We start from the raw sequence: 19,288 nt of genomic DNA, 5'->3' as shown, positions 1-19,288 counted from the left end.
AAATCGAAAATATTTGCTTTTTAAGAAGATATAGCGATTTGAATTTTCGATCTTCATAGTAGAATGTCTCTAAAGATGCACGTCAAATTCTCATTGGGATACATTGGCTTATTCGCAAGGACAAAGGGCACGCTTCCATAAAAATATTTTGTGGGATTTGAGAGACGACGTTATCAAGGCCAGTATACTGAAACCATGATAGGGTTAGGTTTTTATGAGAAAACTCTTCTATGGAACATGACAGGAAAGTAGGACTTTTCATTTTTAATAAAAATTTGGACTCTATTTTAAAATTTATCTTGTGAGAATGAATCTCAAATGGATGTTTAGTATATTTTAATAATTAGAAAAACAGAAAGAAAGAAAGAAAAAAATATATTTGGCAACAAATTAAATCATCTCTATGTCCATGTTTCATACATTCACTGATATGAATTTTCCGATTTTTTTACACATAAAAGCAAATTCAGAACAATTTTTTGTTGTTATTCTTATTTCTAGGTATTAAAGCAATAAAAATAAGTTATCCATAACCCGTGCGCAAAAATACTGTAGACAGTTGTTATTTATCGTCAGTGAACTTCTAAGGCCCCACGGCGTTGCAAACGCAATACTGTCGCGCTTCTGTCGCGATGCAAACGCGATTCAGTAACAGCCCCGATGATTTCGTCCGACACGGTCGCGCGTCCGCTTCGATACAATGAGGGCTATCGTTTTTATGCTTAACAGTTGGCACCCCTGGCGATTGACAGGACCTTACTCTACAGTGGCGCCATCTTGATGAGTGCAAAAATGCGATAGTCCTCCTACCACTTTAGCGCTCACCAGTTGGTGCCACTGTCTTCGCTACTAGCAAGTGACAGAACTGGAGAGCGCTAAAACGATAGCCCTCATTGCGATGCTGTAGCGCGTTAATAGCGCGTTGGCATCGCTTCTGTAGTGCGTTGCAAATGCGACTAACGCGCGTTAAGTACAAAAAGCCGCCGTGGCCGAGGGCTACAGTGCGTAAGTCAACAATGTGCATTTTCAGGAGATTGGTCGGAAAAAGCACGCGGTCTGTCTTGATCAAACGGCATCAAAATGCTAAAACCGTAAAAAAAATAGTTACGCACTGTTTAAACTTCACTGACGTTATTACTTTTCTTCAATCTTATATTAGGTGTATAGGCGTATAAGTAGGTTTTAAATGGTTTATTCACTATAGACAATTGAAAAAACGTGACACAAGTAGATTTTACAAATTAGAAAACAGAAAAGACAAAAGAAAACAGTGAGAAACAAAATGCGCCGGCCCCGCGGCTCGTGACGCGCGCACCGTTTGCCTTTCTGAGACGGACTGGCCGACGAGGGGCGCCGGAGTTTATGAGCGCGGTGTGCGTAGGCGGGGCGAGCGGCGGAGCGGGCTAGTGGCAGTGGCGTTAGGCACAGTACTCCTAGTTCGCGGTAAAACATCGCGCGCTATATCCTCCCCCTCCAAGCCATCAGAAGACATCGAGGATGGCTTGGCAACCGATACTTTACGCCGCGGTCTTCCCCTCTTACGGCCGTGCACGATTGCGGTATTCGAATCACCGACATAAGGTGTGAGTAGACTGGCATGATACTTCCCTCGAGGGTTACTATCTCTATCTACAATTTCATAGGTGGTAGGTGAAACTACTTTTGAAATACGATAGGGACCTTCGCGCCTAGGAGCAAATTTACTCGTAAATCCTTTTCCTGCATGACTAAGGCGATGACTTTCTATAAGAACGAGGTCTCCTTCGTTGTAGATGGGTCCAGTTCGTCGGTTCTTATCCGCAGCATCCTTGCGAAGATCTTGCTGGTGTTCAACTCGCCATTTTACATCTTGTAGGCGACGTACAAAATCTTCTAAGTAGGGTGTAATCTGAGGCACATAATTTTCCTGATTTACGACGGCTCGCAGATCATTATTAATTTCGATTGGAGATCGAAACTCACGTGCAAAAGTTAGATATGCGGCGGTATGACCAGTACCTTGGTTAGGAGCAGTATTTAACGCGAATTGGACTGCTGGCAATGCTTCCGGCCAACGACGATGCTCGGGATCAATTAAAATTGCCAACATTTTCTTCATCTCGCGGTTCTTCCGTTCAGCGGGATTGGCCTCAGGATGGTACACTGGTATTAAGTTCTGTTGAACTCCCAAGACATGCATTGCTTTCTGCATGACCGCCGATACGAACTGGGTGCCATTGTCAGAGATGATTCTGCGTGCAAATCCATATCTCAAGAAAATTTCTTCTATCAATATTTTGGCACAGTTTTCAGCAGTAGCTTCGGCTAAGGGGAAAAGTTCAACCCATCGACTCGCTGTGTCTTCCACCAAAAATATCCACTTTTCACCCTTGCTGCCTTCAGGCAAAGGACCAAACAAATCCATGGCGAGGACTTCAAAGCGTTGTTGTAGGCCGGGTGTCTGCAGAAGACCAGCAGGTTTAAGATTAGTCGGCTTAAATTTCTGACAAAGGTCACACGATTTGAGGTATTTGAATACATATTGCCGCATATTGGGAAAATAAAATCTTTCCTTGATTTTCTTCAATGTGCGCTCTAAGCCTAAATGTCCAGCTGTAGGAGCATCGTGCAGTTCTTTCATTATTTCTGCACGCATACATTCTGGTACTACCAATTGTGGTTCCTCAGATTCTCCATCTGGATCAAAACGAAAAAGAACTCCTTGGGATAGATAATAACCTCGATCCGTCCATTTAGAAGAGTCGTCATTATTTTCAAAGTCCAAAAGGATTTTCTGAACTTCCGGATCTTCCAGTTGCAACTTGCGTAACTCTTCAGAACTACGGTGAGGTAGATCAATGGAAACTGGGCAGATGTCACAAGTGGTGTTGTCGTCAGTTTCGAGTTCAGGACACACAGGGCGGCTAAGAGTATCTGCTACTACATTCACTTTTCCTGGAGTATATTCAACATCAAGGTTAAAAGCTTGAATCTTCAAAGCCCATCGGGCCAGTCGCCCGCTTGGGGTTTTCAAAGACAGCAGCCACTTTAAAGGTTGGTGGTCTGTCGCAATGCGAACTTGGGCACCTTCGAGGTAACCTCGAAACTTCTCAAGGGCCCATACCACAGCCAATGCTTCCCTTTCAGTGGTCGAGTAATTTCGCTCGGCTGACGATAATAACCTACTGGCATATTCAATAGGCTTCTCAGACATTGGAGTTGGACCCTGCATTAATACTGCACCAAGTGCATAGGCACTGGCGTCTGTACGCAGAATAAAAGGTTCATCAAAGTCTGTTGTCGTAAGATTGGACTTGATGAAAGACTCTTCTTAAGAGCTTCATGGGCTGCAGTCTCCCTCTCTTCCCATTTCCATGGTTTATTTTTCTTGGTTAAATCGGACAAAGGTTGTGCGATTTCTGAAAATCTTGGAATAAATTTCCGAAACCACGCACAGGTTTGCAAGAAAGTCCGTAATTCTTTTAAATTCGTAGGAGGCTTCATTTCTTGTATAGCTTGGATTTTCATGGGATCCGGTTCGATACCTTTAGTGGTAATTACATGTCCTAAGTATGTTACCCTTTCTCTGGCAAAAACACACTTTTCTCTGTTGGCTTTCAGATTAAACAGACGAAGACGGTCGAAAACCAGCTGCAGGTCACGCAAATGAGAGTCAAGGTCGTCCGAGATAACTAAAATATCGTCAAGATATGCCACGACTGTCATGCCTTTTGATCCACTATTGCGAATGTCGTTTAAGCCCGAACGGAAACGGTCCATTAATCTTTGAAACGTCGACGGTGAGTTTTTCAAGCCAAACGGCATGCGTCGAAACTGAAACGTTCCAAATGGTGAAACAAAAGCAGTTTTGTGTCTGTCTTCAGGAGCTACTTCTACCTGCCAATATCCAGCTTTTAAATCTATGGTGGACATAACGCAATTGCTTTTGGCTGTAGCTAAAATGTCGTCGATTACGGGAAGCGGATATTTATCAGTACGAGTCACCGCATTTAATTTTCTGTAATCGACGCAAAATCGAGTCTCGCCATTCTTTTTCGGCACTAGTACCACCGGAGAAGCCCATTCGGACTCTGCTTCCTCTATAATTTCCAGTTCCAGCATTTTGTCAATTTCAGCCCGTATTATCTCCTTCTTAGCAGGTGATACTCTATAAGGCGGGCCTGAAATAGGAAGCGCATTTCCTGTATCTATGCGATGAACAGCTAAACTCGTCGGTCCTCCCCCTGGTTTGAAGATATCTTCATTGACACTAAGGAGTTCAGATAATCTGCTCCGGTCACCCGGACCCAAATTAGTGCCCTCATCCTCGCGAAGACCTAACGACGAGCTGCATACCTGTTGAGATGTTGTATTTTTCTCAAATATCATCGGAAAAATTGTACGTACATTCCGAATAGAATACGTACCCTCATTGAAGTCAAGTATCATGCCAATGTCTTTAATAAAGTTCATACCTAGCAAACTCTCAGTTGCATCAGGCAACATCACAAATTTTACTGGGAGTACTATGTTTAACACTGTAACGTTGACCGTGGCCACATCAACATAATTAGTACAAATACGCCCATCGGCAAATTTTAGTTCAGACAGAATGCTTTCAAAACATTGACCATTATTTGTTAAGTGATTTCTTAGGCTTTTACTACCGATTGAATGTTTAGCACCTGTATCTGCAAGTACTTGTCCTATTTCACCGAACACTTTAATGTCAATTACAGGTCGCATGCGTGAATCAAGACCTTTTGTAACATCAATAGATTGAAAAACTGTCTCTGATTTCACTGATTTAGGCACTGAACTTGAGCACTTAGCACACTTTGAACGCACTACACCGGGAGTGCCGCACCCGAAACACGAAATAGGCGGCGACGTCAGCGCTGAGGACGGCCCAGGTTTAGGGCCGGGTCGTTGACTCCTGTCCGAAGTGTCGGTAGAGTGCTGCCGGGTGGCAAGCCGTCGACAATCCTCCTTCAAGTGACCGTATTGCTTGCAATACGCACAGTGTGGACGGCGTTTGCTTTCCGTCAAAGGAGGCAAATCAGGATGTGTTGCTGATGTGGATGATGATGATGGTCTATTAATTGAGACTGTTGGACGAATCTCATCTACAAGGTCCTCTACTCGGCGGGTTTCGCTTAATAATTCGCCAAATGTGCAAAACATGGTACGAGGAACCTTCTCCCTAATGCGTTGATGCAACAATCCATAGACCATATCAAGTTGTACCTCTTCGCTCAACGAACGTGGCGGCAACTGAGCGAACAGCGCCCGAAGGTTACAGACAAAAACATCCGTCGATTCATTATTGCCTTGTTCTCTGCTAAATATCTGCCTGTATAATTTGTATGGAGGTAAGCGTGGACCAAAAGTTTGCTGAAGCAGCTCTACTGCTTGTGCCCACGAATGTACAGTGGATTTCACACCAAGCCACCATGTCGCAGCTAGGCCGGTTAACAATATAGGCAGGCCTCTGAGAGCTATGCCCTCCTCCATACCTACACACTCTTTGTATGTGGTAATGGCATCAATAAACGTGCGCACGTCGCTTGACTTTTCTCCGTCAAACCGCGCAGTACACTTCGCAAAATTGCCAGAATAAGGTGTTGTACTCACAGGATCACGCGTCAACCTACTGATTAGGAACTCGAACTGCTCGTTGGTTAGGGTCACTGACCCCGCAGCAGCAGCAGGAGGCGCGGCAACAGTAGCGGTAGCCCCATAAGAAGGCTCGTGCATGCCCTCCAACGTCGCGGCAACAGCGCCTGGCGGACTATAGTCCTGCCGAGGCAGCGGTGGCGAAGCCACATCCGCCGACGTGGCGGTAGTAGAAGCACTTCGGTTCATACTGTTTGCACGCGAACGCGTTAGCACCATTACTTTAAAATTGTTTATGCGTTTAGAAAATCAAATAGTCACTGCGAGCTAACTTGTCCAAAACGCGCTCAAAATCACTCGCGGCGGCCGAAGACGTCGACGGTTAACATGCACAATCACGCCTGTACCGGACGAAGCGCGCCTGAGCGAGCGGGTTGCGCGACGATGACTCGCGTGACGTCACAGTCACGCCTGTACCGGACGAACCTAGCGTCGACCGACGTACGAGGTACTTACGCGCGGAAACTTGCAAGCAAGCATTGTTTGTTTCACAGACTCACAGTTTCACTTAATGTTTATGTTTATGTACAAAAGATTTACAAAAGTCACTTGGTCTATAGTCTAACTAACCTACTATATACACACTATAAAACAATAACATTAATGTCACAGTATGTACAAAACCCTTACGTGCACTGGATAATGTAAGTCGAGCCTGATAAACGCACACTTGCACTAGACTGACTTCTCAGTGGAAAGACGTAAACAGTTAATAATGTTCGTAAAGTTTTTACAAGTTCACAACACAGTTTAATTCACAGTTCGAAGCCACTCGTTGGATGCGCCATTTATAGGCGTATAAGTAGGTTTTAAATGGTTTATTCACTATAGACAATTGAAAAAACGTGACACAAGTAGATTTTACAAATTAGAAAACAGAAAAGACAAAAGAAAACAGTGAGAAACAAAATGCGCCGGCCCCGCGGCTCGTGACGCGCGCACCGTTTGCCTTTCTGAGACGGACTGGCCGACGAGGGGCGCCGGAGTTTATGAGCGCGGTGTGCGTAGGCGGGGCGAGCGGCGGAGCGGGCTAGTGGCAGTGGCGTTAGGCACAGTACTCCTAGTTCGCGGTAAAACATCGCGCGCTATAGGTGCTATTTTGTTTTTTTTTTTTTTTTTGGATTGAGGTATTTGTCTATAATCTAATGGAAAAAGGCCCTTAATGGTGATGAAGCCTCTTTTAGGCAAGGTTACTCTACTATAGATCACATCTTTACCCCTCGGGTGAGAGTGAAGGGTCACATAACGGATGGGCGATAATCAATACTTAAAATACCTTCAAATTAAGTTAACAAATTATGCATTAAAATTTGAAACAATGAAAAAAACTAATATGGGACCCAGTATGATACCCTGAGGGACACCAAGAGCCAATTAACATTGCGACTGCTGCAAATGTGTGAGCTTTCTTAGGGATAACACAGATTTTGATTTCAATACAAAACAAACACACGTTAAAATTACGTAGCAAAAACACAAAAGCAGTAACATTTATAGTATTACCTAAGTAGATACCTGATCGGGTCGGTGCGGCAGGCGGCACATGGAGGTCGCTTCAAGCAACTCCAGCGCCATGCTGGCTATCTCTGTAGCATGCTTGTTGCCTGGTATAGATTATTAAAAATATAATAGGCTAGATGACAAAATTTCAATTATTTGTCTGTCAGACAGATAATTAGAAAATATTAGACTCATAATATTTTATTTTCTTTCATAATTAAATAATAAGTGCTACATCGAGTTGAAATGGCGCGTTACGTTACGCTTGAGTAGATTTTTTACTCAAAAGTGACGTCATACGACATTTCAACTCATTATAATACTGTAATTATTCGATTACGAAAAAAATTAAAAAATGTCTCGAAAACTTTTATTATCTGTCTGACAGACTAAATAGAATTTCGATTTCATTATCCAGTCATCATCCCTATTACGGCAACTCAATATCTCTAGCTTTAGTTTCGGCAGTTTAGTATCAAGGTCAAAAATGAATACGCAAGAATTTACCAACTCAAATTATCACCATCATCAACTTACAGCAGTCCACTGTTAGACAATAATATTGTCTAACAGTGGACTGCTGTAAGTTGATGATGATAACGTGATCGTTTCTCTAAATTTAAATTCCCAAGTTGGGTCCGGTTGTGACAGTGCTACACAGAAGTTATAAGAGACAGAAATCAATAAAAGCTAGGAATATAATACCTCCAAACATTGAAAAATATGATGGAAATACAAGTCCTATCAAATCTTGAGGTCCTAAGAATCTAGGATTCTAGGTCATGGTTAAGCTGGCAAAACTCGCAGTAGTTGACATTTTAGCCAAAATCATCAATGTAAAGTTTTATGTTTTTGTGGTGCCTGCAGAGTAAAACAGAACCAAACCTAATTTTCTATGATTATGAAACTTAGGCGATTATCACACTGCACCGCGCTCCGCCGCGGTATGCGGGACGACAGATTTAATCATTGTATGCAAGTACCTCAGTTTGTATAGAAAACACGCGCGGCATAACACACTGAAAACGCGTTTGCGCGCGGGATTTTTTATATGTAATCACGCGGACCGCGGCGAAGGGCGGTGCAGTGTGATAATCGTCTTACCATTTCTGACCGGCAGCCCCGATGCCACCATGTAAGAGTCTCCGATCGTTTCGATCTTGTATACATCGTAGCACTCGATCCTTTCGTCGAATAGCTTGTAGACCGAGTTCAGGAAACTTATCACCTGAAATTATACGTAACAAACAATAGTATACGAAAGTCTGTATGTGTTCAGTTCGGTTCTTTTTCACGCAAAACCACGGCATCAATTTGAATTATTTTGGTAGAGACATAGATAAAACCTTAGAGAAGCACATTTTGTTACGATAATAAAACTTGAGGAGGTAAAATAATCGATGATTTCTAGGGATCAATAATTTCACCATGAATACTTATATTATACCATTTGTACCCTGTAGTACATATTTAATTGAAGGCTATATTTATTTAAAATTGACCGTTTTCGTCCCTGAAAGTGACTGTGAACTATTTTTAATCCATTTCTTTAATGATTTACCTGATAAGGGGTGGAAACAGCAGCAATAGCTGTAAATCCAACAATGTCGCTAAAGTACACCGTCACAGATGCAAAGAATTCTGCTGGCACCTGAAAAAGAAATTAAAAGTTTACGCGGGCGAAACCGTGGGAAAAAGCAAGTATTATTTTTTACACTAGCTTACTAATTACATCAATCAAAACGCCTAAGAGGTTGCCAATGAACTTTGCGGGTTCATTAGCATTTTATTAATTATATTAAATGCAATAATTTTAGAAAAACTTTCATAGTAAAGTGGAAAATTACAGCAGTTACTCTAATTGCAGTGATAGGTATTAAAAGTATGAAACCTTTATCAAGCTTTGTAGCATCTTATCTACTTGTAAATGGTGCCATTTCACAATAAACTTAATGTGGTGGCTGTATTTTCCATTAGCTAATAAAAAAACTTAAATCATCCAAAGTTTTCTTATTACGGTGGAGTTTTCAAAGTTTTTGAAGAGTGATGGATGATACTCCACTCGCGATCGCACGCGCGGTCTTTATACGAGTAGGTACTTACATTTGCTTAAGTATAATATTCGTTCCAAGAAAATCTCACCTTTATTTCCATTGAAATCTTACTTATTTTATCCCTATACGAGCCAATTATTATAACAAAGTTGGCTAAACAAAACTCTAAACTCGATACAATTTTAGTTACCTACCTATAATAGACTTTGTCTTGGTTTTTTTATCGGTTGGTCTCAATACATAAATCCAACCCAAGCCTGAGGCCGTGCTTGAGATTATCACGCATACTTACCTAAGTTCTGATTAGCATTTAAGCAAAATTCAACTGATTTCTGAGTGAATGCTCTTAGAAACATCGTATAATATTTTTTTTACTTTTACTTAGTTTGCTTGGAAAAGATTAACGGAATTCGCCAAATGTTCCATTAATTCAAATTTAAATATTAATACTAATTTTATTATCATTGTTTATTAGTTAATCGAAACTCTACATAATACTCATCCTATATTATGATCTTTGTATGGTAAAGGAAATCTGTGTCGTAACGATTTCTTTAACTGTATTCTTGTTATCTTTAACTGTATTGACTATTTATTTATTTTAAAGCTACATAACACACAATTTTGCAGTTAGATAATAGAAATTAACTTTATCCTACTTCCTATTTGAATATTATAAATGCGAAAGTTTGATTGTCTGGATGTTTGTTATTCTTTCACGCAAAAACTGCTGAACGGATTTTGATGAAATTTAACAGTATTATTGTTTATAACCCAGAAATTATTCTGGGTTATAAATATATGGCTGTATGTATTAACATATGCTATAATTTATGACGATCTGTGACAAACTAAATTTCACGCGGGTGAAGCCGCGGGCAAAGCCGCGGGCAAAAGCTAGTTCAGGCAATAAAAGTAAATTATTGCTTAATAGTGTGTAAATTCATTTCAGAAACTAGGTTCCTTGAGTATGTTGTTAATACCAATAGGTACCTTGGAACCTGTAAAGATGAAAATTAAATGTTGACCAACCTGTTGGGTCTGCTTCAGTTGTTTCGCAACACTGGGCGGCAACATCTGGTAGAGTAGTGAGTCGCTGAGCTCCTTTTCATGTTCCAGCTCTCTGGCCTTCTCAGAGAGGTTCCTGGCGTATACCTGGTGAAGAATACAATAGTTAGGTAAATAGATCCGAAAAAAAAAATACCAACTCCTGACACAAGCGTACCTAAATTACGCTTACTTGTCAAAGTAGGATGCGCGCCACGATATAATATTATCAACGATAAACGACAAATGTGTGGGCTTATCGACGAAAATCCATAATACGAAACAAAGGCGCGCATCCTAGGCCGGCTGGAGGCGTTGAAAGTGACGTGTTCGAAATATGAATATTCTAATCGCAAGAAGTTTTTTTAAATCCCTAAACCCCTACAATTAAGTAAATGCTTGTTGTCATGGTTCGCCACAATAAACCAGCGGCCAGCGGAGATCGAACCCTTTGAATCACGAGTTCTCAATCTGACACGGTCTTGAATATAGAGTTTGAGGTAGTGATGGATGTAAGAACTAGGTGCTTTTAAAACATTATGCTAATCGTAATTTGCTTCACCTGTATAGTGTTGACAGCATTTGTAACCAGGGCGATGATGATGGGAGACACAACGCACACTAGGATCAGTATGCCTGCGCACACAGCCTCACTCCGCCTGGCCTCTGTCAAGCTGTCTGTCACTCCTTTCCTGAGGAGTATAGAAAACAACACTGTTTATTTATATCCTGAAAACTCGGATTAAAGCTGTTTAACATTTTCAACTTAGTACAAGTTGAACTATTGTTACAAAAATGGTAGACTTTAACTTTAATCTGTTACCTACCATTTTGTGAATTGGAACGGTCTGCGCAAATCCAGAATATCAAGCCTTATAGGGTTCAATATTAACCTATAAATGACTGATTTGATTATATATCCGTAGCTACCGTGGTGCGCCAAGCAATTTTAGGGTGCTGTAATATTTTATGGTAGGCAGAGATTTTCATGAAATACAAAGAACTGATTTTTGCTAACAAAGCAACGTTTACTCTACAAAATTTGTATGTGAACAACGCACACCATTTCAACCAATGATAATGTCGTTTCTTGCCCACCCAGCCCATTCCTCCCAATAATCCCATCATCATCATGTAGAAAAGCAATACCTACGACCCAGACAAATGAATTTTAAAATCGCTTCATGGAGCAAAGTAATTACGCAAAAAAGAGTAAGCGAAGCGATTTCGGGATTAATTAAACTGTCATGTATGTTTATTTGTATTTGTCTAGTGGTCTATGCGAGGAGGGCAGCCGTAGCATGAATAATCGAACAAACTATTTGACAAAGAATAGACATGAAACGGAAGCGAAACGATATGTCAAAGTGGAAAGGCAAACATTTATTTGCACAAAACGCTCCCTCCCACGTTTAGTTACATGTGCTGGCATCATATACCATTTGTCTTCTTATTTACACAAGCAAAATATACAGCAGATAAGTAAATAGATAAATCGAAAGGCTTACGTCACATTATTTATTTTCTTGTACCCTTTTCGCACTCACACACATAAAACAAACATTTCAACTAAATATAGATTTATTAATTACTGTTGTATTGTCTAATAAATTATTGTCTTGTCCTATTATGTTAACGTATGTATCGATATCATTTTGTTGCAAAATCTCAGATACAATTTCAAATCACTAAGATTCTAAACACTCGAGTTCATATGTAGCGTCGCTCAGAGATTTCAAAAAGCTAAACTAGATAAACTTATGAAAAGTCATTGTCTTTAATTATATTTATCCGACTTCAAAAAAGGAGGAGGTTATTAAATAACGTGTCAACATAATGATTTTATAATTTGTTTAATTAAATATTCTAACGTAACACGTCTAGGTAAATAATTTAAATGTCATTCGCCTTGGAGCCTATGATGAGGAAACATGTTATATTTCCCCAGGGAAAAACGTATTTTTTCAATTAATAATATTTATAGCGATGCCTGTATGTATTCTAAGAACAACTCATCTATTCTGACTATTAAATTATACCTATTTAAAATATCCACAAAGTATAAAACGGGAATTTACGATCATATTTTATTTATAAGTAAGTAATGCCCGTTTTCACAATCAATCCCTAATTTTTAAGTGACCCCTATGGTAACACATAACATGAATTTTGTTTTCAAAGGGGTCACTTAAAAATAAGGGATTGATGAAAACGGGCATTAGTTTATTTATTTACAGTTAGAACTAAACAATTAAAAGTAATAAAGTTAATCTTGTTAACTTTTATTCACCTATTCACCTTACAATATATTTTTACTTGACTTAGTTTAGGAAAATTTTTATTTTATTAAAAAGACTAAAGCCCAAGTACAAATGCCTACCTGAAAGTTTTGCTTCGATATAAATTAACTGAAGTGGAATCATTCCTTGAGGATCCACTAAATTAACATGAGAAATCAATTAAGTTCTCCAATAAACCTTTAACTAATAAACCAATGAAATAGTTGAACCGATTTAAGTTTATTTAGTCCGGATCGTTGGATTCGTTAATTAGTTTGATCGACTGTCCCTCACAATTAGTAGCAGGACCAACTTGTTTGCAACTATATTTCAGGACATGTAGGTTTAGTAGAATCACTTAACATGTTCACAGTCCAGGTACTGCCACTGTGGGCTTGGAGCCTTGGAGTTACAAAATCTTCTTCTTTTCCCATTATTTGGGGTCGGCTCACCTCGTTCTGCGACGCTAGGACAATAATTATGTTCTGGGTCGTTAAAAATTTTTTTGGGCCAGCTCTAAGTCCTTGGCCAGCGTGGCGAGTGGACGGCCTCTACCTTCCTATTAATGCAAAGTGCAAGTGGCAGTGCCAAATATAAGGCCTGTTTTACGACAATCTGGAGTTAGCAATTTAGCATCTATCAGGTTAAAAGATCTAAAAGTTTCGGGGTCATTTTTGCTCTCGTGATAAGAGGGTTAATTTCGGTTAATGAGATGATAAAACTTTCTGAAACGAAACATTTCAAAATAGTGAGTTTAGGTATAGACAAGCTAGCAGAGCCTACCATGTACCTTTTATGTTAATATCGTGGTACTCGTAATATACAAGCAGTATGTGATGCTCGTGCCAGGTAACTTTGGAGAATTTGCTAACTCCAATTAATCCATCTTCAAGTTAAAGCTGTTATTAGTGCTCAGTTAAGTTAGTTTCTGTGGTAAAATATGCATGTATGAGATACATTGTCTTTGCTTTCATAAGTTGTTGTTGCGAATTAAAAAGGAGTTTATGTTAAATTATGTATTAAGACAACTACTTATTTTCTCGTGAGGTGACTGTGGGAGAAATATGCGAACACTAAGCCTAACTTTGGCCAGCGTGGGGAGTGTTGGCCAAATACCTCCATTTCTGGGTAATTGGAGACGGTCGTGCTCCTGCTGTGGAGACTAAATTATCTGATGATGATGAATATGACAAGGGCGTTGAAATATGCGTCGTACTCCTGCAGTGGAGACTTACACCCGTATTCACAAAGATCACTATGCCTATGAGGTCTCACCCATGGTCCCAGGGTCCCAAACACCTATTCATAGACACTACATGAGTGGCGGAGTGACACACACGAACCAATCACAGAGCTCTATTAACGCTGTGCGACTTCGCGTAGCGTTGCTGCTTCACTTGAGCAAGCATCGTTTGTGAATACGGATGTGGCTGACGGAATGACCTGATGATGAATATCAAGTTATAGTGCTGAAATACTTAAGTAACTCGTAGAGACGATGGCCGTTGGGGCAGAAAAGTTCTCGAGTGGCGACCACGGGCTGGAAGACGTAGCGTGAGCAGGCCTCCTACGTGGACCGACGATCTGGTGAAGGTCGCGGGAAGAGCCTGGATGCGGGCAGCGCAGGACCGTTCATTGTGGAAAACCTTGGAGGAGGCCTTTGTCCAGCAGTGGACGTCATTTGGCTGAACTGACTGACTGACTGACTTAATTAAAGCCACTTACTTGATATACTGCCTCAACTGCTTCTGAACTGCTCTGAGCTTGTCCAGCAGAGTAGCTGTCTGGTCGAAGTATTCGATAGCATCAGGAACACTCCCGGCTTGGTGACGGTTGTCCACGATCTGTTGGTTCCTAGAAAAGGTACTCCAATTAGAGTATTTTATGAGATTATGCTATTTATAGAGCGTTTTCCTCTTTTGTAGGCTGGTTGACATGTGTAAGTGAAAAGGTAAGGTAAATAGGTAGTAACTAAGTAGATGGGAAAATTTTATCCGTATATGAATTGAATATTTGCTTATTTTCTATGTAGACGTTCACTGCTGGAAATATAGCTTTCCACAAAGATCAGTCTTGCGTTGCTTGCATCAAAGTGCTTCGCTTCCCAATCTTCATCAGTAGGCCTAGGATCCTTATTTATCGTCTAAAATCATCGTTAAGATTTTATCACGGCTTTACCACTCGAAAAAGTTTCTGTTGAAGTACAAAATTGATATTCACTTACTTTTTCTCAAGCACTTGATACTCCGGGCTATCTTCTTTGATGTCCATGTGCAAGGGTATCAAGGATGGCACTAAGTTGAGGGTGTTATCTAACAGGTCTCTGCCTAGTACCATGTGAGCTATGTACCTGTAATTTATTAAACATTATCACTACTTACTTCTAAATCTTAGGCCGGGTTGCACCATCTTACTTTAACTTCAACAAACGTCAGAAATCTGTCAAACTCCATACACAACACACTGGTTATAGTTACTGTAAAGTTAGGTGGTGCAACTCAAACTTAAAGAATCTTTGTAGTTGTTATACAATAGTTTAGATATCTAGAAGAGAACAATAATAGTACTGCTACCACTCTTCCCGTGGATGTCTTGAAAGGTCAAGGTCTAAGGTATAAAGATTTGTACATCAGGCATCCCCATTCCTTAACCCGTTTTGGGAAGGAATAATTAACTTTTAAAAAAAATAAAACCGACTTCCAATGCGTGAACACAAAAAAAAAACTAAAAATTAAAAATATTGCGTATAAAAAAGTTCAACCCCAATTTTCCACCCTTGGGGGTGAAATATTTTCTTAAAATTCGCATGAAACGACCCTTTTGATAATACCTATTCAACAAAAAAATTATCGTTCAAATTGATTTATAATCGGCGGAGATATTGCGTATAAAAAAGTTCATCCCCAATTTTCCACCCTTGGGGGTTGTTTTTTCTATTATTAAATTTAAATGGGACCACCCTTGAGGTATTACCTATACGCCGAAAAAAGATTTGTTCAAATCGGTTCATAATTGGCGGAGTTATCGCGTAACAAACATAGAAAAAAAAAAAACATACGGGTCGAATTGAGAACCTCCTCCTTTTTTGAAGTCGGTTGAAAACTGAGGCCTAATGGAAGTCAAATCTTCCATTAGAAAGAGTAGTGCTTCTGCAATATAAACTAAATGACCCGATGATGATGATGCGATGTAGGTACATTAACGAATGCAATAAACAATTATTGACTACAGTACGGCTAGCACGAAATACTTTCGAGTTCAAATCGTTTGCGTACTCGAATCGCCATCAAAAGATTTAGTAAGAAAACTACAACAGCGCCCTTGTGAACGTGTCGTAAAGTGAACTTAGCATGAGATGTGGTTGCACGAAACTTATTTGAGAATCAAAATTGTCACGTTATCGTTTAATTCGAAGATTGAGTATCGAATTTTATCGAATACGCAAACGATTTGAAGACGAAAGTTATTCATGCTAGAGGTACTGATGATTGTGGCTTTAAATAGTAGGTAGGTATAAATATAGAGTTGGAAAAACCTCTCGTGTGCTCTTGGCCGTAGATATCCTCTTGCGAAGTAGTTGATGCCAAGTACCGATGCTATGCCCTTACACTCGATGCTACGCAGGAGGTTTTTGAAGCCGACCAAGTATCTGAGAAAAAGATTATTATTAATTAAATAAATAAATAAATACGTGACTCTGATAAAGAATACATACAAACTAATGCTTATTATTAAATTAACCAGAAAGATAATAAATTATGCAAATCGAATACCTCTGGAGCATTTAGCCAAATAAGCATTTGTACAGACTAATGCCCATTTTCACCATCATTTCCTAATTTTTAAGTGAGCCCTATAGTAACACATAACAGGAATTTTATTTTCATATGAGTCACTTAAAAATTAGGGATTGATGGTGAAAATGGGCATAAATGTCTCAATGTTGTGTCATACTTCGTGGTAGATGAGTTGTAGCAATACTTAAATAATAACACAATGAACACAATGAATTATAATTTATTATGGTAAAAATTAAATATTACCTATTTACAAAAATCGAGTCGAGGAAGAAATTAAATAAGCGTTACAATTCGAGGGTCGTGAGCGAGAAAAAAACAAAAGAGGAGCGAAATTATTTGTCTTCAAAAAAGAATAATCGCTTTCTTGATGGCCAGTGTCGTGCGGCCAAGGAGGCGGGTCGCGACAGTAACCTACATTTAGGTTAGAATAGAAAAAGTTTTTATTTGGACTAAATGTAACAATGAGGGTTTTCGCGAATGAAAAATCCGCCAGATGGCAATACGTAGACGGGAGGTCCAAATGCTGCATGATTGGTGGATTTTGACAAATCTGTCAATGTCATGTCAAAAATAACCAATCATGCAGCATTTGGACCTCGCGTCTACGTATTGCCATCTGGCGGATTTTTCAATCGCGAAAACCCTCATTGGTACTAATGATAAGTATTAGTATAGATAATGATAATAGTAGATGGAACCAAATTTTCAATGCACTGAATTCCCACATCCTCATAAAATCAGGTGGCAATGCAATGTTTTGTATATTATAAACTCTATTTTATAGAATGCGAGTCTACCTACAATAACCTGTTAACATGTATTGGTGTGACCAATCTACCAGCCTACCGGGAATCTGCATAGAAATGCACCGTGAATCATCAATTAGACCCCCATGAGTCACCCATGAGCTCTGTGACCCATCTTTGTTTTGTAGGAAAAAACATAGATCTTAATATCGTGACAAAATATGGTACTATGATTCACTATCGTGAAGTGTGAACGTATGTTGAGAGAGTGTGTGAATAATGACATCACTTACACCTCGATGTGTCATTGCTACCATCATTTCAGTCAGTAGCTAACTGAAGTATTGCTTTCAGACTGCCGGAAGCACGATAAATATGTAGAAACAGGGTTATTTTGCAATTAGTTTCCAAGGAGCGACTCGGAATCAGTAATTAATTTAATGGATTTATGTAAAAAAAAGTTTGTTTCATATTTAATTATTTTTACCAATTGCGCGTGGTTTCAAAATTGGTACAGTGGTAATATATGTAATTTACTTCGTTCATAGAAAAATACACGTACACACAGTTAACTGCAAAGCTTAATAGACATAATGGTGCGCGAAAATAAGCGTTAGGTATCCATTAAAACTTGAGATGGGAGGATTAGATTTTCAATATATTTTTTGCGACAACTACCACGATTAAAAATAATTAATAAGCTAAAGTTATATTTTAAATTGTTCTGTAGAGCTTATTAAAAACATTGGATACTATGGATACTGATTGCAAAGTCACCCTGTATAATTATGATACGTAGATAAAACCTGTGATAAAACTTAGGGATTTACTTTGCTGACCATACGTCATTCACCGAGTTATGGAAAGGTCCATACTTAACGCCCGTATTCACAAACATTACTATAAGGTCTCACAGTGCGCGTGGACGCACAGGGTGACACACGAACCAATCACAGAGCTCTATTCAACGCTGTGCGTTCGATTTGCTCCTTCATTTAAGCAAGCATCGTTTGTGAATACGGGCGTTAGGACCTTGCTCATTTGTTTTTGGACTAGAGCCTGGTGTTTCAAATCTCGGCTAATGCTAATTGTTTCGTTTTAAGTAAATAAGTATGTAGGTATTTTGACGTAAACAAACACCAAACCTTAGCGTGTAAAATCTTCAATTAGACTTTGTTTAAGTTTCGTTTATTGACAAATTCCAGTTTAAATGACTTTTGTCGAGTGAAATATGTAGTTTTAGATTTGGTCATGAATTCAGGTCATTTGTACATGAATTTTCCATTCAATGCAACTCCTTAATTAACGCTTACTCTATAAGACATCTTCACCGATCTGGTAACTAAACCTGCGGTTAAACCACGATCTCTAATTAACTCTCCGTCAGTTAATAAGCGGTTATTACTGCGCCCCAGTTCCTTCAGATGACTTGTGACGTCACGGATCTTGTTTGCACTTTGATATTAGTCTTTAGATATCGGAAAGCAATTAAAATGCTTTGTCTTTGGATTGTTAAAGCTACAGAACTATAGTTGATTGCATTTGAAGAGAAATCGAGGGCAAACGTGGCTTCTTGTGATTAGTTTTCTTAATAGGTACTTATTTAGGGTTAGTTACTCTATACCTAATATCTGAATAAAAGCAAACGTTTGATATACATTTTTTTTTGGTGAAACGAAACAAAATTTAATGACGATAAAAAATACAATTTACTTGAACAAAATTTTTATTTATCTTAGAACAATAGTGTCTGGACAATGCTCAATAGGATTAAAATTACTATTAAATGAACAATGTAACAGTTTTAAAAAATATTTGTTGAAAAATAACGAAGAGAAATAAGAAGGAAAAATAAGCGTTAAATCTAATCTTTTAAGCTCTCTACGCTATGCTAGCTTTATTGTCATCTAGATCCAAAGCTTTCAAGCTACATAAAGCTCCGCCTTGGTAGAAGCTTCCTGATTGAATAATAAAGTATTTATTATCTTTACCTTATCACTGATCGTATAACTTTTATATGACACGGAATGTTGTTTATCCACAAACAACTTTCATATCAGGCTGTGATTTGTTTGTAGGTTTGTTTTGTTGTTTATCATCTGAACTATGGATACAAAACCATAACCCGCCTTCTGGCGCAGTCGGGTAAAAAGGTTTCAAAAACTGTTGAACGCATTTAAAAAACTATTCGGAACTCGATAAAGTAA

At 39.2% G+C, this 19,288-nt stretch overlaps 1 protein-coding gene across 1 annotated transcript in view; it reads right to left on the bottom strand.

Annotated features, from left to right (window-relative positions):
• Positions 1–19,288, bottom strand: part of LOC135075454 (receptor-type guanylate cyclase gcy-1) — a 71,611-nt gene that overhangs the window by 4,518 nt on the left and 47,805 nt on the right. The window contains exons 6-13 of the mRNA XM_063969894.1: positions 16,071–16,184; positions 14,760–14,885; positions 14,261–14,389; positions 10,819–10,948; positions 10,242–10,364; positions 8,717–8,806; positions 8,260–8,383; positions 7,171–7,259 (exon numbers count right to left, since the gene is read on the bottom strand). Of these exons, the coding sequence (XP_063825964.1) occupies positions 7,171–7,259; positions 8,260–8,383; positions 8,717–8,806; positions 10,242–10,364; positions 10,819–10,948; positions 14,261–14,389; positions 14,760–14,885; positions 16,071–16,184 (925 nt within the window). The remainder of the gene's footprint in view (positions 1–7,170; positions 7,260–8,259; positions 8,384–8,716; positions 8,807–10,241; positions 10,365–10,818; positions 10,949–14,260; positions 14,390–14,759; positions 14,886–16,070; positions 16,185–19,288) is intronic.

The sequence above is a fragment of the Ostrinia nubilalis genome, chromosome 10, assembly GCF_963855985.1.
Source record: "Ostrinia nubilalis chromosome 10, ilOstNubi1.1, whole genome shotgun sequence".
NCBI classification, from domain to species: Eukaryota; Metazoa; Arthropoda; class Insecta; order Lepidoptera; family Crambidae; genus Ostrinia; species Ostrinia nubilalis.
Note: the sequence above shows the minus strand (reverse complement) of the source record. Positions and strands in the feature narration are given on the sequence as shown.